Raw genomic sequence first — 27,938 nt, forward strand, 5'->3', positions numbered from 1 at the left:
CTCCCCTCCGCCCAGTGCCGAGCCGCGGGAGGAAGGGCAGCGCGGCCGGCGGGAGCGTCGACGGCAGCCCGAGCAGGAGCTGGACCTCCCCGCCGCGCCTCTGGCCACCCCTGGGGGGACATCCTCGCAGCCGGGAGGCGCCCAGGGACCCCTGGCTGGCTGGCTGGCTGGCTGGACCGAGCTGCCTCCTCCTCCTCCTCCTCCTCCTCCTCTTCCTCAGCATGCTCCAGCCGGGGAGGCTGGTCCAGCTGCTGACTTTGATGAAGTTGCCCTGGTGCCTGCTGGAGTTCCTCCTCTCGGCCGTGGCGCAGGGCCAGGAGATGTACGCCCCGCACTCCATCCGCCTGGAGGGGGACATCACCCTGGGGGGGCTCTTCCCCGTCCACGCCAAGGGCCCCACCGGCGTGCCTTGCGGGGACATCAAGAAGGAGAACGGCATCCACCGCCTGGAAGCCATGCTCTTCGCCCTGGACCAGATCAACAGCGACCCCGAGCTCCTGCCCAACGTCACCTTGGGGGCCAGGATCTTGGACACCTGCTCCCGGGACACCTACGCGCTGGAGCAGTCGCTCACCTTCGTCCAGGCGCTCATCCAGAAGGACACCTCCGACGTGAGGTGCACCAATGGGGAGCCGCCGGTCTTTGTCAAGCCGGAGAAAGTGGTGGGAGTGATCGGGGCGTCGGGCAGCTCCGTCTCCATTATGGTGGCCAACATCTTGAGGCTCTTCCAGGTAGGGGGCGGGGGGGGGCTCGACGGCGTCAGCAGCAGGTTGTTGGGTGATCTGGGACGGAGAGATGGCTGGATCCCCTTTGCATGTGGGTGTCGCTGCGGGCGCTTGCATACATAGATATGGAGAGAGAGAGAGAGAGAGGCACGCACATGCACATAGGAGGTATATGAATCTATGCACGACAGTGAAAACCAATCTGCTGTATTATTTGGGGCTATATTTGGCAAACTGTACGAGCCAACAGGATTATTATATGCTATGCATATATGGTATAGCAGAACGTTATATAATGAGAGAGTACCTAACCTACCTTCGACATCCCTCTCTTCTGGGAACTCACTTCTACCGAGGTAAAACCAGGCGGACTCCCCAGCTGCAGCGCTAAGTGTGCCCCTACCTCCCACGGACACACATTCCCCCAGGTCTGCTTCGCCTCTCCTCTTTTCCCCAGCCACCTGTCCCGCCCGGCTCGCTCTTCCTTGCTCTGTTTCTCCCGTTCCTTCCCTTGCGGGGCTTCCTACACACGCTGGCGGGGATGTCTCTGCGTTCTCCACGCCTGGCACTTTCTGGATTTATGATCCAATTTTCCAAGAAGCGATCTGTGAATCAAGAAGGCTGGGGGTGGGGTGGGGGAGAGAGAGGGAGACAAGGCGATGATTGAAATGGATTTTGCATTAGAGGGAAAGATGGCTAGCGGAAAGGCGGGGGGGGGGGACTGCCAGGGTTTGGTTTCCACCATGAAATATTCAAGCCCTCCCCCCCTTATTAAGGCACATAGATTGCATACTGCTACTCCTGTCCGATCAGTTTAGGGATAGTTGCCTTAAGGGTGGAGCGCATACTCTGAATGGTGGATCTGGGCAGAAGGAGGAAGAGATTCGTGCTCGCCTACTGCAGTTCGCATTCGTCCGGGCCGTTGTTTTATTCACCCTTTACCCTCCTTTAACTTTCCATCTTGGTCAGTGGGCTTTGGAGGTGTGTTTGTTGGTGCAACTTCAGGGGATCGTTGCGGGTTGTTGGATCAGGTGTCTTCCGGCAACTTTCCGTTTGGCCGCGAGCTTTCCCCCTCAGGCAACTGGGTAGGGTACAAGCCAGATCTGTCACTGTCTAGGACTGAATTGCTAAACACACACACACACCCCAAGCAATCTCTGGCTTTCCCTTGGGAGGTAAAATCTGTACATTAAAAACAAAACAAAACCCTGCCTTGAAATGAAAAGTAAAGCCTCCCATCTTTAACCTGGACGCCTGATCAGTTTCTTAGGCACCCGTGTCAATTTCAAGAGCAAGACTCTGGGTGGGAAGGAAGCCCAGCAGGAGCGGAGGGATGCTCAGCTCTCCGCCCTACCACAATCCGGATCGCTGGAGGTTTTGACGCCTCTTTCGCGTGGTGAGCCGTGGCAGAGAAAACGGGATGAAAGGATCGGTGTGTGTGTGTGTGTTGACTCGTGCGAGTGTGTGCGAGCGCACGGCGGCATGTGTTGCTGCAATGCCTCCCCCCCCCCCATGTGTTTGTCTTTGATTTTCCCCATCTCCTGGCTTTCCCCTTCCCCAAATCGATTTCCTCTCTGGGCGCTGATGGCAAGCATCCCTTCCTCCTCGGCTTCGTGGTTTGGAAGCCAACGGGTCCGTTTGAGGCGTCCCCCCCCCCCCCCCACAAAAAAGGCAAGCCCGTCCTCCTTCAAACCCAAATTGGATTTACGGGAATTTGGATGAAGGCTTCTCTGCTGTCCCCCCCCCCCACCTTTAAAAAAAATGCAAGAGGTTCTATCTGCTTGGAAAGGTGACGAGGGAGATACAACCCCGACTGGGTACCATCCTGGCTCTCTTGAAGCTAATGCTTTTGCATCCAGGAGAGAGAGAGAAAAACCAGGGATTTAATTAACCCCAAGCAAAGGCTCTCTTTCCAGTTCGGGGACGGGGATCTTCTCCGCAGCGGGCGCCGCTGTCCCTTTTCTTTTCTGAAAGCCGATTTATAGCCTTGAACTCCAAAGAGGTCCCAAATAGAAGACTGGCAGCGTTTGCTATCGAGAGTCATATAGAGAGAGGAAGAAAGGGGAGGAAGGGAGAGAGCGAGAGAGCGCAAAGAGCTCCCTGGAACTGGGGGGGGGGGAGAGAGAGAGAGAGATCTCAACCGTCAGCCTTTGCAACACACTGCAATTTTGCCTCTAATTTGCAAATTGAAACCGTTCAGAACAGGTGGAGGTGTCCCTTTGGGGGGGGGAGAGAGAGAGAGACGAAGGAGGAGGAGGGGTGAGAAGAGACAGCAGGAGGAGGAGGAGGAGGAGGGGAGAAAGGGGGAGGCTGGGCGAAAGGGCGGGGATGCATCAACTTGTAGCGCGCCCTGTAAAGTTCGGCGCTGTCCAACTCGGCTCTCGCGTCCCTCCTTCCCCCCGCGGCCGAGGAGAGCTGCCCGCTCCTCCCCTGCCTCCCTTCTCCGCCTTTTCTGAGGCTGCATCGAGACCCTGATCGCCCTGCAAACGCAGCCGTTGCCTTGCTGTCGGCCTAGGAGAAGCTGGTGCTGGGAGAAAGGCAGTCGGTACAGGCCGTTTGTGCACGGGAGGTTTTGCCTTGGGTTTGCCGCCCTCTTGATGCACCTTTTCCCCATCCGAATGCTCAGCACTCCGCAACAAGCCCCCCCCCCCGCCCCCATGCAGAGTTTTGAGAATTTGGATGGGGGAAAGGTGCATCTAGAGAGCGGCAAACCCAAGGCAAAACCTCCCGTGCATAAGTGGCATGTGTGTGTCTGTCTCCACCAGGGATGGGAGCCGCCGCCTCTGGCTCCCATTGCTGCTGGGTGGCTCTGCAAAGGCAGCGAAGTCTGATCCTTCGGCTCCCGCCTTCCGCAGCGCCAAGAGGAGACGGAGCTGCCCGGCGAAGCGGGCTTTCGCGCTGCTTCTCCCGTTCCTCGGACGCCACTCCACGACAGCTGCCTCTTTTTACACCCGAGCTGTCATCCGGAGTGCCGAAGGGGAGGGTCAGTGGCGAGCTGACCAGTCATCACATGGCCAGAGACAAAAGGACCCTGCATTTATTTCCTGCATTGTGCAGGGGGTTGGACTAGATGACCCTGGTGGTCCCTTCCAGCTCCATGATTCTATGATCCCCACCACGAAATAGTTCTGCCATTAGCAGTAGGGTGGGATTTCATTCTGCAGAATGCAGTGGCTTTTGGTTGGTGGTGGGTTTTTTTGTTTTGTTTTGTTTTTTGCATCTGGAAAGTTTCCTAGCATAGTTGTCCCTTCCTAGCACCAGGACAAGAAAAACTTAACAAAATCCGTGGGGAACTGCCAGGGCTGGCCTCCAACAAAATAGTCCCTCTCCCCATACATTCCCGGAGTACCTTGGGCTTGCACTGAGACTACCTGTGAAAGAGGAATCCTGGGCAGCAGGAATACAGGACTCCCGTTTTATTCAGGAGGTCTCCTCTAATCTTGTGACCATCCTCAGAGCTTGAAAACCAATCACCTCTGTTCTCCTCCTCGACAGGCGGACCAAATTGATTTACCCCTCTTCTGGGCAGGGTTTCTTGTCGCCTCTCTCCACCCAGGTCTGCGATCCAGTCTCAGGCCACCTTGACTTGACTCTCTAGTTACCAACCCTACAGACCTCTCCTACCCAGACCTTTGAGCCGAGACTTGCTCTCACATGCATTCACTGAACAGATGCAGAAGAGTCAGGGCTTTCTGCTTCAGGCAGCCTCAAAGAATCTCTCTCTGGGAAGGATGGTGGGTTTCTGCCTAGACATTTTCCCTCTCTCTAAATGGAAGGGCAGCTTATCTTTGGCCTGTTTGGGGGCTTCCTAGAGGCACCTGGTTGGCCACTGTGTGAGCAGACTGCTGGACTTGATGGGCCTTGGTCTGATCCAGCAGGGCTTTTCTTATGTTCTTATGGATCTACAATGCATGACTAGTTGCCCAGTGGAGGAGACCACAATCATCTTATCATGATGGAGCTTGAGCTCATGGTCCCATCATGGCAGAAATGTTCACTCAGGCTTCCTCCACAATTTGTATCTGTTGCGTGAATGAGATCTAATTGGGGAGGGGGGCAGAGGATGCATGCCTATGGAACATATCTTTCTTTCATGGTGGTGGTGATGATGGTGGTGGTGGTGATAGCGATGGTCCGTAGGCTCCGGGACTGCACACTCCTGCTCCGCTTCGTTTCATGCCAAGAGAGATACCATTAAAGAGATGAGGAAGCCCTAGTTAAACAGCATCGCTTGAGGCTTTTCTTTTTCACAAGCTAAAAAAAAAAAAAAAAAGCAGTCACAACCTACTTTTACTGAGAAAGCTTCATTCCCACAGTAACTAACCCCCTCCCCGCTATAACTTCGGCATTGTTGATCTTACATAATGTGGCAGGAAGGCAGACATAATAAGTCTTTTTTAATGCAGGTTCTTAATTCAATGAATAAAGTCACTTTAAAAAAAAAAAAGGGCTGCGTTCTGATATGAATCCCACATAGCAGCCTGTGATTGCTGTGCCGCAAAGAACCCCTAGAAGCTACTGCCTAGTTTATTTCTTACCAAGTATGAATATTTTTTACAAATCAGGTGTTTTTTACGTGCATTGAGTTCTATTTCCTTTTACTACTCTTTATGGTTGCACCCCATTGTTGATTTTTGTCCGTTAACTCCCCCCCCCCCAAACACACACAGGCACACAGACACACAAGATGAAAAGAGATTGACAAGAGGCAGGGGATTGACAAGAGGCAGGAGACTGACAAGAGGCAGGAGATAGGAAGTCACCAATGAGCCTCATGTTTAGCCATGAGCAGGAGGGAGACAGAGCACTGATACTGCAGCACTAGGTGTTGGCACTGGAGTGGGATGAAAGGGAGGGCAAAATAAAGGCGGCAGACTCATCTAATGTCAATGTTCTTAGTGAGGTTTCACTAGTGCATCTCGTATGTATGAGAGCCAGCGTGTAGTGTAGTGGTTGAGAGCGGTGGTTTGGAGCTGGGGACTCTGATCTGGGGAACTCGGTTTGATTCCCCACTCCTCCACATGAGCAGCAGACACTAATCTGGTGAACTGGATTTGTTTCCCCACTCCTGCACATGAAGCCAGCCAGAGGCCCTTGGGCTAATCACTCTTTCTCAGCCCCACCTACCTCACAGGGTGTCTGTTGTGGGGAGGGGAAGGGAAGTTTATTGTAAGCTGGTTTGATTCTGCCTTAAGTGGTAGATAAAGTCGGCATATAAAACCAATTCTTTTTCTTCTTAGTCTTCTTCTTTGCCAAATATCATCAGAGCTGCCATGGGGATTAGAAGGGGGTCAAATTCCTGGGGGCCTCATCACCCAGGGGACTCATGGAGTCAGGAAAGTAATGTTAATCTTTGTTCATATTTGGACTGGGTCTGGGTTGTGTAAAGGAGGAACTCTTTGGGGATCTCTACTGGTTCTTGGCAGCTCTGAAGATTGACTCAAAATCCAGTGTACCCTTTTAGGCAAAGCTGGTGCTGTTTACTGGCTAAATCACTCCTTGGAGTTTTACTCCAGCTGTGAACACACTAGTTGGCCTTGGCAAGCTGTTCTCTCTAAGCCTCACCCACCTCTCCGATTGAAAATATACTTTGGACCTTGCAGGGTTTTCATTACCGAGCTCTTTCCTTGCTTGAACATGGATGAATGGTTGCTGTCAAGATTCTCTTCACCCAAACATGCTTGTTTTCGACAATATCCTGCATACTCTTGTTTTATCCCCCCACATCTGTTGAGACCAATTTAGTGGAGAGAAGAAAGTGCTGAAGTGACTGGCAGTATATTCACAAATGGGCCACAGTCACATAGTAAATATATGCATGTACTAGCTGTTTGCATTTACTAATACTACCAGTGTGGCATAGTGGTTAGGAGTGGTGGACTCTAATCTGTAGAATTGGGTTTGATTCCCCACTCCTCCACATGAGCCGCAGACTCTATCTGGTGAACTGGGTTGGTTTCCCCACTCCTCCACATGAAGCCTGCTGAATGACCTTGGGCTAGTCACAGTTCTGTCTGAACTCTCTGAGCTCCACCTACCTCACAGGGTGTGTGTTGTGGGAAGAGGAAGGGAAGGTGATTGTAAGCCAGTTTGAGGCTTCTTAAAGGTAGAGAAAATTGGGATATAAAAATCATTTTTTCCTATAGTTAAAGAGAGCCAATATAAGAAAGCAAGTGAATCAGTGTTGCTGGGTTCACTAGCCTTATTTTGTTACATGTAAATTTAGCATACCTTCCTGATAGACATTGCAATTAAAATGTGTTGGTGTTGGCTCGTTGCTTCTGCAATCATTAAGGAGTTTTTCTTTTTCATTGGGGGGGGATATGTTTGAACAGAGGGGAAAGTGTTTGAATTTCTACTTTACGTTCATCTCTATGTGAAGTCACATCTTTAAGAAGAAATATCTGTGGGACCAATAAGACATACCTCTTCCTTAAAAAAATGCCTTCAGAAAAAAAAAAAACACTTTTACTTTGACAGTTGTGTGGCTGCTTATTGTCGTTGGTACAGTCACAGCAGAGTCTTAAATCATTAGGGCAGTTTAAAATATCAACATGTTCTAAAATGTATGCTTGCATAGCCATCTACTCCCTGGTGTGTATGTATTCCTCTGTAATGGTGGGCTTGATGGAATTCATTTGGGTCAGGAGAGTGAACCCTTTGAAAGAAAGTCTTAGGCCTGTTCCGCATATGCAGCAGAATGAGGAGGCAGAATTTTGAAGTGGCAGACCAAGACTCTACCACTTCAGAGTGTAGATGGGGGGGTCATATTCAATGCTTCCCATTTTAACAACTCCCTACAAATTTAAAAACCTCTTCCATGGTGTTTTTTTTTTTTTAACCTAGCCTCTCTCCTAATGGATTGGTTCCCCATTTTACAACTCTGCTTAATATGTATGGCAAAATATAAACAATATTTATGGGTTAAAATATTAAAGCAATTTTTATCTATGTGTGTGTGTGCGAATGCATGCCATTTTTTAAATAAAAACCACTACTGTTTGGAACAAGAGATAGGTTTCTCCATTCTGAGAACTGTCAAGGCTTCTCAGATCTGCGGAGAACTGTGATTGTCTCGACTGCACAGGCTTAGCCCATTTCTGGTTGCTCTAAAGCACTGGTTCCCAACCAGGGGTCCGTGGACCCCCAGGAGTCCACGAAAATTAAATTCAGGTCCGCGAAACAAAGTTATAAACCCATAATAAATTAATATTTTCAATTAAAAGTTCTCTATTATAAAAATATATATTCAAATATTATTCTAAGTTTAATGTTTAACTAACAGTTATGATTAATTGGTTCTTGTAGGTTATCCGGGCTGTGTAACCTTGGTCTTGGAATTTTCTTTCCTGACGTTTCGCCAGCAACTGTGGCAGGCATCTTCAGAGTAGTCTCTTCAGAAGGACAGTGTCTCTTCAGTGTTACTACTCTGAAGATGCCTGCCACAGTTGCTGGCGAAACGTAAGGAAAGAAAATTCAAAGACCACGGTTACACAGCCCGGATAACCTACAAGAATCAATGAACTCTCTAAACTGCTCTAAAGTGTGACAAAGAGATACGAGCGAGGAACAGGTTTTCATGGACATCCTTGTGAAACATACAAAGACTCAATTACATCAGACTCAAAGGACCCCCACTGACAATACAACTGAGGAGGGGGTAACTCTGCTTAGGGTTGCAGAGTTAGACTCAGCAATGTATCTTATGCAAATCTTCCCAGAATCTCAAAATCAGTTCTGACCCTTCCCCAGGACATGGAGATAATATTCTGTGTTTTCCCATGTAAACAGGCTGGTAAACCCCATTCTGGCTGTATTCTTTCAATCCAGAGTTCTCCAGTATTGGCTGCTCCAAGGTTGCTGTTGCTGTTGGCTCCAAGGTTGCTTTCAGCAAATATTGTGTGTATGCTAGTGTGCTGAGGGTTTCTTTGGGATCAACGTTCACCACTTATATCATACAGTTATTCGAATCTGTGGAACCTTGGCCAGCTGCCTGAAGCCGCTGTTCCGTCTAGTGATGGCTTCTCAAAAATGGAGGAACGAGTAGAAAGATATATGTTTTGGGGAAGTGGCTGACTGCTTCAGATATGGGTGGCATCAGCAACAGTGATAAGAACATAAAAACATAAGAAAGGCCCTGCTGGATCAGACCAAGGCCCATCAAGTCCAGCAGTCTGCTCACACAGTGGCCTACCAGGTGCCTCTAGGAAGCCCCCAAACAAGACGAGTGCAGCAGCACCATCCTGCCTGTGTTCCACCGCACCCAAAATAATAAGCATGCTCCTCTGATCCTGGAGAGAATAGGTATGCATCATGACTAGTATCCATTTTAACTGTGTGTGTGTGTGTGTGTGTGTTAAGTGCTGTCAAATCGCTTCCGACTCATGGCGACCCTATGAATCAAAGTCCTCCAAAATGTCCTCTTTGACAGCCATTCTAACTAGTAGCCATGAATACCCCTTTCCTCCATGAATATGTCCACTCCCCTCTTAAAGCCTTCCAAGTTGGCAGCCATCATCATATCCTGGGGCAGGGATTTCCACAATTTAACTATGCGTTGTGTGAAAAAATACTTCCTTTTATCTGTTTTGAATCTCTCACCCTCCAGCTTCAGCAGATGACCCTGCGTTCTAGTATTATGGGAGAGGGATAAAAACTTCTCTCTACCCACTCTCTCCAAACCATGCATAATTTTATAGACCTCTATCATGTCTCCCCTTAGCCGCCTTCTTTCCAAGCTAAACAGCCCTAAGCATCCTAACCACTCCCCATAGGACAGTTGCTCTAGTCCCCTAATCATTTTGGTTGCTCTTTTCTGCACCTTCTCAAGCACTGTAATATCCTTTTTTTAGGTGTGGTGACCAGAACTGTACTCAGTATTCCAAGTGTGGTCTCACCATAGATTTGTACAATGGCAGTATGATATCAGCAGTTTTATTCTGCTGATACGAGCTCCTAACTCATGTTGCCTTTGTCAGACTGGTTTTATGGCTGAACTCTCTGGCTAAGAGTAGGAGATACATAAGCAAGCAAGCTAGAAGTTATGCTTAATCCTCTGGCTCAGGTTTGGCAAGCTCACTGGTCATCCCAGTAGAAGACTAAGGCTGTGAGTGGCTTGAGGGATTGTGTGTGTGCCAAAAGTGTATCTTAATCATCATTAGAGCTAGCTTTCGCATACATGTCTATTTAGAACTGGATGACTGCAGCATCAGGTCATTAGTTGCAAATGTAAATGAATCATTATAGATTGGTCACCACAGGTACTACAGCTTTCATCACTTCAGACACAGTGTTTTTCTGCACAGTCTATGACACATTCTGCTACATACCATCAAATGACAAGTCATCGAGTAATCTGTGCATGTTCCTGAACTGGAGACCCAATATCTGTAGGGTGATGATGAGGAAGAATTGACAATGACAGTTCTGTCCACCCTAAGGAACCTTTTCCAAAAGGCTGAGAGGATGATAAAGGGGGCAGAAGAATTTACTCTGTGAAATCCTCTCACTTTTTTATTCCTAGATAGCTAGCCCAGTGAGAGCTGTCTCACTTAAGTGCTGCTGCACTCATCTTGTTAGTGGCTTCCTAGAGGCACTGGTTGGCCACTGTGTGAACAGACTGCTGGACTTGATGGGCCTTGGTCTGATCCAGCAGGGCCTTTCTTATGTTCTTATGATCTTAAGTGTGCCACTCGGAAACATGCCCTAATTTTGTGGCTACACTTCCTCTCTTGCGGTTACTGCTTGTCCCTCTGTTCTCATTATGTAGCTATATTTGCTTTTGCAGGCAACAAGGCCTTTTCCTTCCCACTAGGCATCTCCCCCCCCCCCTCTTGGTCATGGATTCTCCATAAATCCCCGTGTTTATAAATTCTTGAAGGCAGTGTGAAGGAACGGAATTGCAAACCCTCCTTGTTCCTTTGAGGTGGTTCCTGAGAAGTTAGAAAGCCCCACAGCTGCCTGAGGCCTCTGGTCAGAAACACTGCTCAATCCCTCACTCCCTGTGAGCGCCCAAAACAAACTGGGGAACTCCTACTGTCCCCAGCAACTCTGAAAGTATCTCCCGATAACAGAGATGCAAGTCTAGCACTCTGTACCTGTGTTACCATTTAGAGCCTCCACCTAGTTGCCATGCCTCATGCTACATGCCTATAAACTAGTATGTGGGCAATCTATTGCCACCTCACAATTTTGATCTATGGTCCACCAGGGATGGCAACCTTCCCTGCTGTTCTTCCCACTACTTCAGATAGCAAGACCGAAGAGGAGTGCTGTTTTTCCAGAGATCGGGAATACAGCATTCAAAACATAAGGAAGTTTAATAAATGAATAAAAATAACACACCTGGTCTGTTCAGGCATTCAGGCTGAGCACGGGTACAAGGAAAAGGTGAAAACATGTAGTCCTCTTTCCCTACACTTGGTACCTATCCTAAATGATATTTAAACAGAACAGGCTAGTGTTACTTGAAGCAGGTAAAGGTAAAGGTCCCCTGTGCAAGCACCGGGTCATTCCTGACCCATGGGGCAATGTCACATCCCGATGTTTATAAGGCAGACTTTGTTTTACAAGGTGGTTTTCCAGTGCCTTCCCCAGTCATCTTCCCTTTACCTCCAGCAAGCTGGGTACTCATTTTACCAACCTCGGAAGGATGGAAGGCTGAGTCAACCTTGATCCGGCTACCTGAAACCAACTTCCACTGGGATAGAACTCAGGTCGTGAGCAGAGCTTGGACTGCAGTACTGCAGCTTACCACTCTGCGCCATGGGGCTCCTACTGGAAGTAGCAGCAGATTATTTTATTTATCTATTCATTGCATTTTTACCCTGCCCTCTCCAACCCAAAGGTCAGGCTCAGAGCAGCTTAAAATTCATCCTTACCTTCCCCCTTGTTCCTCACCATATGGACAAGTTGGAGTCCCTAGGCAAAGGTTTAGTGCTTGAGCTGTACAAGTTGCTGCTCCAAATGGATGAAGAAATGGAAGAGTAAGCAAATTCTGAGGACTTCTCTGAGTCCTCAGAATTTACAATCTACCTTGGGGAGTCCTTCCAACCTTGGGGTAATTTTGATCCTCCTGCCTCAAGAGGAAGAAAATACATTATAGTACTTTGGCTGTTTCCCTCTCTTTCTCTTTGGGTGTCACCTTCTAGAAGGTAAACCATTGACCTGCTTCAGCCAGAGTCATTAGCATAACCATGAGCTTGAGTGTTCTGTGCTTGGTTCTGGATGGCTCCTTTCTCAACCTACTGCTTTCTGCCAACTATGAGTTACCATCTGGGTTCCTGAGCACGCACACACAGTGTAATCACAATCACTGAAATATCTGAGTGAATTCCTCAGTGGAGGGCATTTCTCCATAGGTAGGGAAAACACCAGACAGACAGTGACACAGTAGAAAGAGAAACAAGCACAATGAAAGGACTGCCTCTCCCCATGTCCAGTAGCTCCAGTCATTCCCACAATTCTTCCTAAGTGTGCCACTTATTTCCAAAAGGCTGCTAAGATATATGTTCACCTTGTCATGGGTTTTTTCAGCAGTTGCTCTGGTTAGGTAGAACTATCTACCCTAACATGCTAGGAAAGACCCAGCCTGCTTTTTTATCCCACACAAACACTGTAAATTAGGAGTGTTTAGGGGGCACTTGGAAGAAGTTAAGATTTGTATGTAATTTCAAGATTCAGAGGTTCAGCCTGTCTTTTTTTAAAAATGGCATTGTTGTTTGTTGATATTTTATTATATGTATTAATTTCTTGGTGCTCTTGGGTTTCTTCCAGTCTGTTGGGTAACTCTCAATTTGTAAGCCACCTGAAGTGATCTTAGGAGAGAAAGGCAGGATAAAAATATTTAAACATTAATTACTTAATGAATGAAATCACTGGAATATAGACACAACAAAGTCTGACCAGGTACCTGTCCACATGCATTATCCAACACAACTCGTAGACCCTCTTTTATCAGCTGGCATTGGTATATATCTTGACTAGGCAAAGATAGTGTAGTTCTGTTATAGAAAACATGGATGAAAGACTGTGTTTCTAGCACTAGAAAAGGCTGCAACTGCCTGTGGGACAATAACACTGTGGAAAGCATCATCTGTTGCCAAATAAGCAGTCTACTGATGACATCAAAATACCTTGAGGAATACAAAGGCTTACCGAACGAAAGCATCCTCTTTGAAATGAAGATGGCTTTTGAAAGATAATAATTTTTATGAAAGTAATATTGATTACATTTGGGATGGCACAGTGCTAATAAGATAAACCTGCACAGGCCACATTTTCTATTTTGCCTTCTAAAATCAGTTTTGACTTGGAGGCATTGATCAATCCAGCCAAATGCACTGTAGCGTCGTATCAGATGCTGTGACTTCTATTTATAGCACTATGCAAATTAATCTCAATGAATGAGAATACAGAGTGTCCTGGGGATAGGAATATGACAATTTTTGTCATAATATTGGGAGATATGAAGCATGTAATTAAAGCCAATTTAGAAGCGTGATTTTTGATACAGTCAGGGCACTGGAGGTGGGGTGGACGTCTTGGGAAAACAGGAACAGCATGATGGAAAGCAACCTCACTTATTTAGTAACAAAAGTGTGGAAGGGCAATGCTACCTCTTGGAAACCAGTCACCTCCCACAGGTACCACTCAAGAACTCAAGTAAAGACAGCCTTGGTTTATCGAAGCCTGACTGTGGGATGTATCCCCAGTGATTAACGTATGAAGGAATGAGATGGAAATCATGGGCTGGAGACAGAACAATGGCCATTTGTACCAGGAATGGGGAACTAGTCTCAGCTAGTCATATGGCATCAAGAGAAAGGATTCCGCCAAATGCTTTTGAAATAACAATGGAATTATGGCCATTTAGTGTTTTTGGTGTAGAGGCTATCCGGCGCCAAAGATTCCCAGATGCCAAATATTCCATGGATAAGAACATAAAGAACATCAGACCAAGGTCCATCAAGTCCAGTAGTCTGTTTACCCAGTGGCCAACCAGGTGTTCTTCATCAGTTTGAGAAGCACTATGAGTGACGTGTTCATCATCAGTTTGAGAAGCACTATAAGCAAGAAAGGAGGATTCCTGTGGTTTTAATAGCTCTAGAAGGCAGAGCCTTTCTCACCACTGTGGTAGCAGTCAGTCCACACCTGTTGAATGTTTTTCTACACAGTTTTTAATGGTGCCTTCTCTCAGATCACTGATACAAGACTTGGAAGTTGATAGTACATTCACACAGAAGCTTGAAGTCTAGTTACTATTCTTACGTTAGCATCACTGAATAATAAGGGGTAACCTATTCTGCTCGTTACTCAGCATCATTTCTAAAGGGAAAAAAGGAGATCTTGGAGACCCATATGATTTTTGGAACCAGGATGTTGAGCTTGATTTAAGACTTTCGAGTCATTTTCTAATTCCTTTTAATTTCTGACATTTATATAAAAGAACGGGTGAGCAAAGAGATAGGGATAGGCGCCTTCCATTGTTTTCCTTTTATTCCTCACCCAATGGTGTTTTCACTGATGAACACATACCGTATACACCCATGTATAAGCCGACCCGCGTATAAGCCGAGGTGCCTAATTTTCCCCCAAAAATGGGGAAAAATTAGGCACCCGCGTATAAGCCGAGGGTCGGCTTATAACCCCCCCCCCCGCGCGCGCGCAGGCTTACCGTTCCTTCTGGGCTCCTGGCGGCGGGCCCGGTGGGGCCGGCGTAGCGGCCTCCCTGCAGCCGCAGGGGGCCTCTGGAGGCCGCTCCCGGCCTGGAAAAGGCGGCGGGGGCGGCTGGGCGGCCTCCCCGCGGCCGCAGGGCGCCTCTAAAGGCCGCTCCCGGCCTGGAAAAGGCGGCGGGGGCGGCTGGGCGGCCTCCCCGCGGCCGCAGGGCGCCTCTAAAGGCCGCTCCCGGCCTGGAAAAGGCGGCGGGGGCGGCTGGGCGGCCTCCCCGCGGCCGCAGGGCGCCTCTAAAGGCCGCTCCCGGCCTGGAAAAGGCGGCGGGGGCGGCTGGGTGGCCTCCTCGCGGCCGCAGGGCGCCTCTGGAGGCCGCTCCCAGCCAGGAAAAGACGGTGGAGGTAAGTTCCCCCCTCCCTCCTCCCTCTACCGCTTTTTCAGCCCTTTTTTTGGGCTGAAAAACTCGGCTTATACGCGAGTATATACGGTATACATTAACTGAAAGTGGAAACAACTTTAGTTCTCATCTTTAAAAAAAAATCACTAGGTTGATATAAAATTGGCATACCACTGTATTTTAGTGCACAATGAAGACAACACCCTTGCCATCCACTTCAAATCCATTTGAAAGAAGTCCCCTACCACTTCGTACTTGGGTCTGCTCTGGATGTGCTTGGTTGTTTGTAAAACAACCATGTGGGTAGAGATCCTTGTGATAAATCATTTGATATGGGAGATGTGGGATACACCTCTGGGTAGCAGTGTGTGTGAACAAGATCTTGGGGTACGGGTGGACTGTAAGATAAATAAGAGTAGCCAGTGTGATGAAGCGACAAAAAAAGCTAATGCAATCTTGGGATGCATCAACAGGTGCATAACATCCAAAGTGCAAGATGTCATAGCTCCACTGTACACTGCATGGGTCAGGCCGCACCTGGAGTATTGTGTGCAGTTCTGGAGGCCTCACTTCAAAACGGATGTGGACAGAATGGAGTGGGTGCAGAGGAAGGCAACGAGGATGATCAGGGGCCTGGAGACCAAGCCTTATGAGGAAAGGCTGAGGAAGTTGGGAATGTTTCGTCTGCAGAAGAGGTTGAGGAGGGACATGAATGCTTTCTTTAAGTATATGAAGGGCTGTCACTTAGAGGAGGGCAGGGAGCTGTTCCTGTTGGCAGCAGAGGATAGGACTCGCAATAATGGGTTTAAATTGTGGGCAGAAAGGTACCGGCTGAATATTAGGAGCTTGAGAAGGTGCAGAAAAGAGCAACCAAAATGATTAGGGGACTAGAGCAACTGTCCTATGGGGAGTGGTTAGGACGCTTAGGGCTGTTTAGCTTGGAAAGAAGGCGGCAAAGGGGAGACATGATAGAAGTCTATAAAATTATGCATGGTTTGGAGAGAGTGGACAGGGAGATGTTTTTCTCACTCTCCCATAATACTAGAACACAGGGTCATCTGCTGAAGCTGGAGGGTGAGAGATTCAAACAGATAAAAGGAAGTATTTTTTCACACAACGCATAGTTAAATTGTGGAACTCCCTGCCCCAGGATGTGGTGATGGCTGCCAGCTTGGAGGGCTTTAAGAGGGGAGTGGACATATTCATGGAGGAGAGGGGTTTTCAGGGCTAGTAGTTAGAATGGATACTAGTCATGCTGCATACCTATTCTCTCTAGTATCAGAGGAGCATGCCTATAATTTTGGGTGCTGTGGAACACAGGCAGGGTGGTTCTGCTGCAGTCGTCTTGTTTGTGGCTTCCTAGAGGCACCTGGTTGGCCACTGTGTGAACAGACTGCTGGACTTGATGGGCCTTGGTCTGATCCAGCAGGGCCTTTCTTATGTTCTTATGTTTGTAGGAATAATTTTTTTTACAGTAAGAGTTGTTCAGCAGTGGAATCAGCTACCTAGGGAGGTGGTGAGCTTCCTCTCACTGGGAGTCTTTAAGCAGAGGCTAGACAAACACTTGTCAGGGATGCTCTAAGCTTATCCTGCATTAAGCAGGGGGTTGGACTAGATGGCCTGTATGGCCCCTTCTAACTCTATGATTCTATGATATGTGTTGACTCAACACAGCTAATGCAAATTGTACTCACTCCAACACAATGCATGCTCATCTGCTGAAGATTTATTATTTTGCAGCGATTTAATCAGCCCTAAATATGTGGGGAGTTATTTGCATACATGGCTTACCACAACATGGCATTAGAATTCATCAAGGGGTAGGATCCCTATCCAAACCCCTTCTGAATTACTTCCAATTAGTAGAATTCCAAGTCCTCTCATAAGCTTGCTTCAAACGTTAGGTGAAAATCAATTGTTTAACCCCTGTGCCTATGGCAGTGGGGTTAAAGTGCATTAAAAGGCATCTATACAGTATCCTCTTCATCATGCATACCTAACATCACATGAACACATGAAGCTGCCTTATACTGAATGAGACCCTTGGTCCATCAAAGTCAGTACTCTCTACTCAGACTGGCAGCGGCTCTCCAGGGTCTCAGGCTGAAGTCTTTCACATCGCCTACTTGCCTAGTCCCTTTAACTGGAGATGCCATGGATTGAACCTGGGGCCTTCTGCATGCCAAGCAGAGGCTCTACCACTGAGCCACAGCCCCTCCTTTCATGTTCTTTATCAAGAGACAGCAGCTCTGGAAACTAATATATATGCACTATAAGTTATTATATGCCACTGTTGATGAACAAAGCATTACACTCAGGCACCAAGCCAGCAAATGCAGACCTCCTGTCAAAGCTTGGCCAGCAATCAGACCTACGTTGATGGAAAAGGCAATTAGACTGACAGGCAGGAGACTAGATAGAGCCTGACGCGATGTATGGACAACTTCCAGCCACTGGATTTGGCCTGATAAAGGATTTGGTAATGCATGTAAAGAACCAGTAAACCAGTTTAAAATTTCTTAAATGAAATTGCCCATCATCTCTGGATGCATGATATTTTTCTTTTCTAATAAAGAATGGTGATATCAGCCATTCTGTACATAGGGTAAAACATGTTCTGAAAAGAAGCTGCATATCATCCACCTGCCCCTTTGATAATTATCTCAGACTCACTAGCGTTCCCAGTGTGGTGTAGTGGTTAAGAGTGGCGGTTTGGGGCGATGGACTCTAATCTGGAGAACCAGGTTTGATTCCCCACTCCTCCACATAAGCAGCGGAGGCTAATCTGGTGAACTGGATTTGTTTCCCCACTCCTACACATGAAGCCAGCTGGGTGACCTTGGGCAAGTCACTTTCTCTCAGCCTCACCTACCTCACAGGGTGTCTGTTGTGGGGAGGGGAAGGGAAAAAGATTGTAAACCAGTTTGAGTCTTCCTTAAGCGGTAGAGAAAGTCAGCATATAGAAAAGCAACTCTTCTCCTCCTTCTATCAAGGACTTTGAAAATGCAGGTAGAGTAGCTCCGTGCTTTAGCCAGGGGACAGATAACATAGACTGACTGCAAAAAATGTAGTGAAGAGGCCTCTGGGCTTACTAAAGAGCTAGATGTTTAAAGCACCTGAGCCAATCTTTAGGTTACAATTGCCCAGATGAAGAAACACACTATTGAACAGTCTGTGCTGTATCAGGTGCTATTTCCTGGAGTGCTCCTTCTTTGGAGGTTTTTAAGCAGAGGCTAGATGGCCATCTGTCAGCAATGCTGATTCTATGACCTTAGGCAGTTCATGAGAGGGAGGGCATCTTGGCCATCTTCTGGGCATGGAGTATGGGTCACTGGGGGTGTGAGTGGGGAAGGTAGTTGTAAAATTCCTGCATTGTCCAGGGGGTTGGACTAGATGACCCTGGTGGTCCCTTCCAACTCTATGATTCTATGATTTTGGACAATGCGGGTCCCAACTGTGTAGCATAGTTTGGTCAAGTGCTACATCATTGTCTCATTTCAACACAACTGTAGTCATCTTTTAGCTAGCTGGAAAAAAGCGCCGTGCTTTGAGAGAGATGGGGGGGTTGCTTCCGAGCACTGCATGACTAAGAAATATATATATATTCAAATTGACAGTAATATCAAGTATAGGTTTGGGTAGACTTTCCTTTTCCCTCGCCTTCTCCCTTTCTCATAGATGTGCACAGAGGGCAGCTTAATTTGTAGTACTCTTCAGTGCAGCAGTGAATGAATGTAGAATCTTTGCACAGATGGCGCAGCCAAAGTTCGCCGAAGCTGGCCTGTCCTGACCTATTTTATTTTATATAATTTGAAGACAGTTCAGCACGGTACTTGTTCTATTGGGTTTAGAATATCTGGGATCGTGCGTTTGTAACTGAGGCTGCACTTGACTGTGTGTGTGTGTGTTTTTTTTTTTTAAGCAAACTGACGAGAAGTTGAGAGAGGAGAAGGTGGCATGAGCTGACAGAGAGGAAAGAGAATAGAACATCAGAACGGCAGTCTCCGAGGACTGACTCTTTGAAACAAAGAGCCGTGTTTATGATGGATCTATTCCTTGATCCTAGCCCGAGTTTCAGAAGCTCATGATAGAAAACCTCCCCATCCCAGGTCCCCCAGTGGTCTGATAGGACATTATACTGGGGTGGAGAGCCAGTGAATGGTTTTGCTGTAGTCTCATATACAGCTAGACTAGACAACCAGGGCTCTGTAGAGTTACTCCAGCCTAAGCCCCTCGAAGTAAATAACTCTTCATAGGATTGCACTGTAAAACACTCTAGGCTGTGCTTTTGAAAAGTGTGAAGATGGTTGTTTCAGAGGCTGCAACACAACACGGTGTAATTTTTCTAGTCACACTGGGAAATAAAGTTGACGCCAGAGGAATTCTGATGGTTAAGGCTATCCAAACTGCATTTATTCCAGGATTTTATCAAGCAGCTACTGAAACTGGTGCTGGGTCAACATTTAGGATCCTGAGAATCAGTGCATTCATTTGGCTTTTAAAAAGTGAAATATAGAAACATACAGCTGGAAGGGACTTTGAGGGTCATCTAGTCCAACCCCCTGCACAACGCAGGAAATTCACAACTACACTAGGGTTGCCAACCTCCAGGTACTAGCTGGAGATCTCCTGCTGATACAACTGATCTCCAGCCAATAGAGATCAGTTCACCGGGAGAAAATGGCCGCTTTGGAAATTGGACTCTATGGCTACTAATTCTTGCTCACCCTTAGCTCTTGGTATCTATCCGGCCCCGGGCTTGCTACCCAGCTACTTCTCCACTTTTTCGTTATATGGTGTCTCAAAGGGAGGAGGTATGATAGACGTGACACTGAGAAGATATTAAGACAAAAGGAAGCATACTTCATCCATCTCCTGAACACCATCACTCCACAAGGTTTGAATTTGGAGAATGATTTATCATGCTTCTTATAAACTGACAGATTGCAATAGGACATGGCCCCTTTAAATGTTCTGCAGACTCAGCAGCTCTTAGATTGCAACAGATGAGAATGGTTAGCCTTCTTCCCTTTCACACACACCCGCAAGCTATTTACTAGCTAGCAAATTAGGAGAGTATACTGCTACACAGTTGTGTTACCCTACGTGGGAACTGGTTAAAATTTATCCTGCTTGAATTGTTAGCAAACATGCAATATGTAAGCTGGAGATATTACATGATGACTGATTTTTGTAAGTACGGTATGTTTATAATGATTACAAGTGAATTTATGAGTGCCTATTGGGATGATATTATATGAAAAGATACTATGTCTTTATATGTCTAAGGAGGGACTGATGAAGAAATGTAAAGCCAAAGAATTCGAAACAGACGTATCCCTTCTTCAATTTTTAGCATCATCTCATGGCAACATCAGTAACACCACTTAAAGCTTGAAGAGGAACCAAAGACTTCCTTGTGAATATAACCTAAGGACTATACCTATACTTTGAATTTTCAAGTCTGGTTTGTTCCAACTTGATTGTTGTAATATACATTGTACATAGTAGGATAGATAATTTAGGTTGTTTGTTCAATAAGTTGTGACTCTATGTTATATGTTGCAGCAATTTATATAAATATTTGCACTTTGTTATATTCGCTCCTGTGCTGATTTCCAAACCCTTCAGGTATACGCACAGTGGTGTCTTTTTTCCTTGCAACCTCCAGGTACTAGCTGGAGATCTCCTGCTGTTACAACTGATCTCCAGCCAATAGAGATCAGTTCACCTGGAGAAAATGGCTGCTTTGGCAATTGGACTCTATGGCTACTAATTCTTGCTCACCCTTAGCTCTTGGTATCTATCCGGCCTCGGGCTCGCTACCCAGCTGCTTTTGCACTCTGACCTCCCCTTTCTTGAGACATCTCTTTATGCAAGCTCGTCTAAATTTTCTCCCCATGGCCTGGACCACGGGCAGATACCGTATGCCAGAATCCCCTATGAGAAAAGGCTGTGTTATTGTGCCTCTGGACATGTGGAAACCGTGGCCCATGTACTACTACATTGCAAGCATGGCTCACTTTTACGGGAACAGGTCATCGAACCCCTACTGACAGATTGCCCTGGTGGCACTGATAAGGAGCTAGTTCGATTTCTTTTAAGTGATATTTATTCCCAGGTTACTGCAGGGGTTGCTAGCTTCCTGGGATTTATATTAAAATTTTAACTTTTAATGTTGTAAGAAAGATCTTTGTCAAAAGTTTATAAATCACCTTTTAACCTCATTATGTACTTTTTAAATGCCAAATAAAGGTGTGATTTGATTTGATTTGAATTGGACTCTATGGCATTGAAGTTCCTCCCCTCCCCAAATCCCACCCTCCTCAGGCTTCACCCCCAAAACCTCCTGCTGGTGACAAAGAGGGCCCTGGCAACCCTAAACTACACATATGCAAACACTTGCAGCCACTGGCTTCCACTGGAAGGAGGGGCTGCATGCATCTCCCAAATATTCATTCTTCTGTCATTCTCTTCTGCAAGCTCTCCTTGCTATGGAAGTCTGATCAAGGAGGGGAGAGAAAACAGTGGGGTCTATTTATTAGCTCCCTTCTTGTAGAATAATGGATGCAACGATGCATTCTGTGTGTGAAACTATGCCCCTTATAGAAAGAATATCTGTGAATTCAGGCATGGGATTGTCTGGTGAGGCTAGGGTTGCCAACCACCTGTTAGGGCCTAGATGTCTCCTGGACTTACCACTGATCTCCAGATTTCAGAAGTCAGTTTCCCTTGGGGAAAATGGCTGCTTTGGAGGGTGGATTCTATGGCATCACTTCCCTGCTGATGCCCTACTTTCCCTGAATCCTGCCCTTCCCAGGCTCTACCCCCAAATCTTCAGAAATGTCCCTACCTGGATTTGGCAATTTTAAGTGAGGCCAAGTGAAATCTCAGAAGGCAGTGACAGGAAGCTGAGTAGGGGTTCAAGTGGCCACAGTATGGGACTTCAGTTCAGTGACCAGTATAGGAACTGTCAGCTATCAGAATCTGTATAAAACAATGTTGTGCACATTTGCATAATTTGCATAAGGTACATGCGTCATAGAATCCATATTTTCTTGTTGCAAAATTTTGATTTTTATGTAATGACAAAGAGCACACCAAACCAACAGTACAATTACCTTTCAATTTAGATCTCCGGTTTTCACTGCTTCAGAAGTGAGTAAACTATTGAAAATCTTAACCCTACCAAAGCATCAGTGAGTTTTAACTTTTTTACCATCAGCAATCCTTGAGGGTCATTACAAGCAACTTCAAATGATGGTTTTTGCCCTTGTGGTAGCAGAGACTGTAGTTAGAGTTTTGCTACCCGTTTTGTGTGGAAGACCTCCTGCCCCTGGCCAGCCATTCCTGCTTCTGCTCAGATGGATGGTGGTGAGGGGAAAAAAAATGGGGGCAGAATTGCGGGCATCCTGACATGATTATATCACTTCTGCTGAAACCACAGAGTTGAGATTTTTTTAAAGGGGGCATGATAGCTATTCAGCAAACTTCAGGAAGAGCAAAAGATTAAAACACACTCAACACAAAGTCACATGGTTTAATTGGTGCATGTACAGACTGTGGTCGTTCAGAGCAGAGGAGCATCAGTTTCTTGGTGTGTGGTGAAGAAAAATTTGGAGAATACAGTAACTAGTTGTGTAGCCTAAAACAATGCAACCAAATGAGATGCATGGCACCAGGAAAACATTAGACCTGGCCACTGAGCTAGTGTGTGTGTGTGGTTTTGGGTTTTAGTGTAGTAACAATTGTAATTTTGGGATTTCTATTTCAAACCCACAAATGTGGACAAATTCCCATGATCTTTCATCACAGTAAGAGAGAAAGTATAAAACCTGTGAAGTAAATCACACATAAACTTCTGTTTATTCTCTCCCATTTTAACAGAGGCCTTATACCTTGGAAGACATAATGCATCACTTCAGTAATCACTTGTTAGTATCCAAAAAAGCTTTCTAGTTCTTACCTAACTGGTTCTTTCCAGACCCCTGTGAGGCAGGCTAGGCTGTAAGAGAGAGAGAACTTCATATCTGAACAAGGATTTAAATCTGAGATTCTTACAACCCAGTTTATTATTCTTTGCCTGCTGCACCACTCAACACAGCTAGGTTTATCTGTTGAGATTTGTGTGTGTGTGCTGAGTCATTTTGTGGTCAACCCGAAGGCCAGACTTTGCACCTTATATTAAGGCATGAAATACAGAGAGTACACACACTTGGACATCTTCTCTCTGAAATACTTATGTGAAAACTGGCTAAAGCCTTCCCCCACTCTGTACTGTTTTCAAAGATGGTTGAACAGCACATCAAGAAAAAGAATTTGTCGCTTCTTTTCCTGCTCCCCACTTCTTTGTTCCTTGTTTGGTGATCACTGGAAGTGCAACTCCCAGTTTCCTGAACCCCGGAGCAAGATTACAAAAAAGTGGATACAGAGAGTCAATTTCTCTACTGGGGGTCATGGGGGTCCTTCTGGAACTGCACAGGGGTCCTTCTGAGAGCCAGCATGGTGTATTGGTTAAGAGTGGTGGACTCTAATCTGGAAAACTGGGTAAACCAACACTTCTTCTTCTGCTTCAGATGGAGAAGATGCTGACAGAGTGACCCAAGCAGGCACTTTTACTGGAAGTCAATACCTGTTCTGAATGCTCTTGATAAATAGCTAAATCGGTTGGCCTTTTAACCTCCTGCTTCGGCCAGAATGCAAACACCGCCCGTAGCAGCGAAGCAGGAACCAACAACAGCCAAACCCAGTGCCAAACCCAGTCTGTAAATGCAGGTTGGCCTCAATAGTGGGAGTGAGCTGTGTATTATTTAAAGGGCAATGAGGATGCATGGGGAAGAGATAGCTGAACCCCACCCAGTCTCTTGCAGATTCCTTCATTTCAGCTGGGCTCATTTTTGGCATTGGAACCTGATTGGGGGGTGGGGGGAGGGGAGGGAATTTGAGATCAGTTTTGGTATGGACTGCAGGGGATGGAAAAACCAAAGGAAGGGAGGAAATTTGGCTTCCTTAGCCCATGTACTCAAAATGTATACCAGTCCCAGCAACTGGGCATGCCCTGATAATATTACCATCTAGGGTTGGCAGCTCCAGATTGGGAAATCCCTGGAGATTATAGGGGTGGAGCCTGGGGAGGGGAGGGTTTAGGGAGAGGAAGGACCTCAGCAGGATGTAGTGCCTCAGAGTCCACCCTTCAAAGCAGCCATTTCCACCAGGCAGTAACTTTCCTGACTCTTTTCCCCTGCTGCATTCATTTGTGCCCTTGAAATTATTTCCTTGTGGGTCAGGGGACCCCCAAAACACAGGATGAGGATGGTATAGTGAGAGAGGACTTGGCAAAAATGCCCTCCTCTCTTCTGCAAGAGAAACTGCCTACTGCGAGCTCTTGAGATCCAAGCCACCAATGGACACCAAAGGTCCGTTATCAGTGCTGTCCTCCTAAGCAGTGGGATGGGTATACGACCAACTCCTTGACCAGCCAGAGTGGTGTAGTGGTTAAGAGTGGTGGTTTGAAGTGGTAGATTCTGGTCTGGAGAACTGGGTTTGATTCCCCACTCCTCCCCATGAGCAGCAGAGGCTAATCTGGTGAACTGGATTTGTTTCTCCACTCCTACACATGAAGCCAGCTGGGTGACCTTGGGCTAGTCACACTCTCTCAGCCCCACCTACCTCACAGGCTGTCTGTTGTGGGGAGGAGAAGGGAAGGTGATTGTAAGCTGGTTTGATTCTTCTTTAAGTGGTAGAGAAAGTCGGCATATAAAAACCAACTGTTGTTGTTCTTCTTCTTCTTCGTCTTCGTCGTCGTCATAGATGAGGAACTTTTTATGAGCAAGACTTTAGAAGGAGATTGGAACGGACTCATAACATAGGATGGTGTATTTGTTTATGTCACCTCACACAAGAATTGTCAAAGCTCTGCCGGCACACATCCGCCACTGCACATCTGCAGCCCCTTTCTTGTTATTAACATTCTATTGAAGTTTAATTGGTTGACAAAAATGGCTGTGATAGGAATAGGAAACAGATGCAACTCCCCCCTGATCAAATATTCCCTCCATTCCAATGACTTGAATATTCTCAGCGAAGGAAGAAAAAGTACCCTACCTCCTGCACAGGAATGATAAGCAACCAATTAGTGCTCAGACAAGATGTCAAGAAACGTTGCCAAACTGAACCGAATTTCTCCAAATTACCTCTCCTATGGTTTGATTCAGTCCTTTTCAAGGATAAATCTTCAAGGGTCTTCAATCCAGTCTCCTAGTTCGGGGGAAGATCGTGACTTCTAAAATGGCGGCACAATTCATTTGGCGACCAGTGACGCCCTAACGATTAAAGCACAACAGCTTTCATCTCTCTTCACTGAGTTATAAACCCAAAATGTGGGCCAAATGGTGACATGTTACCACCCCGGTGTGGTGTGGTTACAGTGTCCGCCTCGAAATCTGGGGGACCATATCTGTATTTCTGGGTGACCCTGGGCCAGTCACCCACTCACAGCCCAACCTCTGGGGTGGTTGTGTTAAAACAGAAGAGGGGGAGTATGATATTGTCTGCTGCTTTGGGTCCTGATTGGGGAGAAAAGCAAGGTATCAATATCTAAACAAATCAATCACTCAATAGACAAAAGGCTTATACTGAAATCCCCATCAACAGGATTGATTTCTTTATAAGCAGCATCCTCAGGAGGCTGGGATTTGCAGCTAAGGGCCTGTGTGCACGCACGCACATACCTGCTTATCCCTTTGCCTCTTTCTGCTCAAAATCCACCCTGCTCTGATTTTTCTTTACAAGGATAATTATGTATCTGGAATCCTGCAGATTATTTTTTCTGTCTTAAACCACCCCCCCCCCCCAGTATCTAATATTCAAAGAAATGCTACCTCCGCACACTGAGGTCGAGAATTTCACTGTTTTAAGTTATCAGTTCCTATAGATGTACAATCTAAAATATTTTCAAAAGAACTGGTCGTAGTGTTTCCAGCTGGAGACCTCCTGCTATTACAACTGATCTCCAGCCTCCCCTCCCAAGCTTCGCCCTCCTCTGGCTCTGCCCCAAAATCCTCCTGCCAGTGGCAAAGAGGGACCTGGCAACCCTATTCATCATATGTGGCCTATATGTGGCAGTAAATCAATTGTAGAGTTGATCACATACCCAACTGATTTTTATTTGTTGAGAACCAGTGCAGTGTTGTGGCTGGTGTCAGACTAGGGTTGCCAACCTCCAGGTACTAGCGAAGAAACAGTATAACTCAGTAAATACAAAAAATGCAAAAAGTATATTCATAAGACAATAGTACATATACACGGTACAAGGACAAAGTGATTACATATATACATAGGTTACAACTATATACAAAGCTAGGGACAAGTTAATCATAAGCATAATAGCTATCTCCAAAAAAACAACGTGATGTCCAATAAAGTATGGTAGAATTCTTCACATCCACAATGGGAAAAGTTGCTCCATAAAGGTAGGTAGCAAAAATGAAGATCGGAGAGAGGAAACGCTATCCCGGATATATCTAGCGCTTTCACCAAAGCATAGCTTCAGCAGCCTCAAGGTATAAAGCAAAGAGCGTGTAGTGACCCATCTGGGAGGTTTTTATTTTTATTTTTATTTAAAGTCACACAAAAAGAAACGGTAATGTGAGAGTTAGGTTCGAAAGTAAGCCTTACAATTTTTAAGTATATTTTTAATTTTCAATTTTTAAAGTTGTCTTTTAGCTCCCACTAGAACCGGGCATATAGTTGTAACCTATGTATATATGTAATCACTTTGTCCTTGTACCGTGTATATGCACTATTGTCTTATGAATATACTTTTTGCATTTTTTGTATTTACTGAGTTATACTGTTTCTTTGCTAGCATCTAACTTTAACAGTATAGTGAGTTTTTCCATACAACCTCCATGTACTAGCTGGAGATCTCCTGCTATTACAACTGATCTCCAGCTGATAGAGATCAGTTCACCTGGAGAAAATGGCCACTTTGGCAATTGGACTCTATAGCATTGAAGTCCCTCCCCTCCTCAAATCCCACCCTTCTCAGGCTCCAACCCAAAAATCTCCCACTGGTGGCAAAGAGGAACTTGGCAACCTAGGATTGCCAGGTTCCCACTTATCTGGGCTGGAGCTTCTTATGGTCAAGGCTAGGTGGAGGGAGTCCTGCATACTCCTGATTCCAATTCCGGTTTCCTAGCTCTGCTGTGCGCACACTCTGTGCAGCGCATGCACAGCAGGGCTAGGAGGAAGGCTCCAGCCTCCCTTTCCATGCTGAAAGCCTGATCGGGACCGATTGGGCTTGCAGTTTGGAATTGAAGGCTGGAGCATTCCCGGGAGCACATGGGGGGGGATCGCTCCCCCCTTTCTGCTTCTACCCGCTGACCATCAGCTGGTCAGTGGGCAGCCTGGTTGATTGGCGGGCAATTGCCTGTCACAACCGGACAGTTGGCAACCCTATGGCAACCCTGTCACACAAGGATCAAGGATTCTTAGGTTCAATTTCCATTCAGTGCTGAAACTCAGTGAATTACCTTTTATCACATGGGGCTGTTGTGAGTATCACAGAGAACATGGGAGAATTATATGTGTTACCTTGAACTTCTTGGAGGAAGGGTTAAAATTGGATAAAAATACAATGAATGCATTTATTTATGTGACTACAAACTAAACACTGGATAGGAAAAATAAAGCAGCTTACAATCTAAATCACAGTCTGCCTCCCTCCCCTCCCCAAACCCCACCCTCCTCAGGCTCTACCCCCAAAACCTTGCACTGGTGGTGAAGAGGGACCTGGCAACCCTAGGGAGGACTGGCTGAACCCAGGATTGGCTCTCCCTTGAGGCAGCATTTAAAAGGAGTCCCCAGGAGCAGCAGGGGAGGGAGAGTCAGACCCATTCCAAGGCAGCAGAGAATAGGTAAATAGCTGAGCGGAGTGGCGAAATTTGGTGAAGAGGAACCCTCTCCTCTTGCTCTATTTCTAAGGGTCTACCCTGGGGCAATGGCCAAATTTCCCTACCTGGTGATCCTGGAGATGGATGAAGACCGCTCTGGACTTATACCTGACTGCAGCACAATCTGAGATGGTGCTATTGTCAAAACCCCTGTACCAAGAAGAGGAAGAGCTGGTTTTTATACCACACTTT

The 27,938-nt window shown here is 46.5% G+C and overlaps 1 protein-coding gene across 2 annotated transcripts in view; it reads left to right on the forward strand.

Annotated features, from left to right (window-relative positions):
- The first annotated feature begins 210 nt into the window (after window positions 1-210).
- The window catches only part of GRM7 (glutamate metabotropic receptor 7), a 577,049-nt gene continuing 549,321 nt past the window's right edge, over window positions 211-27,938 (forward strand). For both annotated transcript variants that reach the window (XM_056855460.1, XM_056855468.1), the window contains exon 1: window positions 211-731. In XM_056855460.1, the coding sequence (XP_056711438.1) occupies window positions 222-731 (510 nt within the window). In that variant the 5' untranslated portion in view covers window positions 211-221. The remainder of the gene's footprint in view (window positions 732-27,938) is intronic.

The sequence above is a fragment of the Euleptes europaea genome, chromosome 1 (assembly GCF_029931775.1).
Source record: "Euleptes europaea isolate rEulEur1 chromosome 1, rEulEur1.hap1, whole genome shotgun sequence".
Lineage (NCBI taxonomy): Eukaryota > Metazoa > Chordata > Lepidosauria > Squamata > Sphaerodactylidae > Euleptes > Euleptes europaea.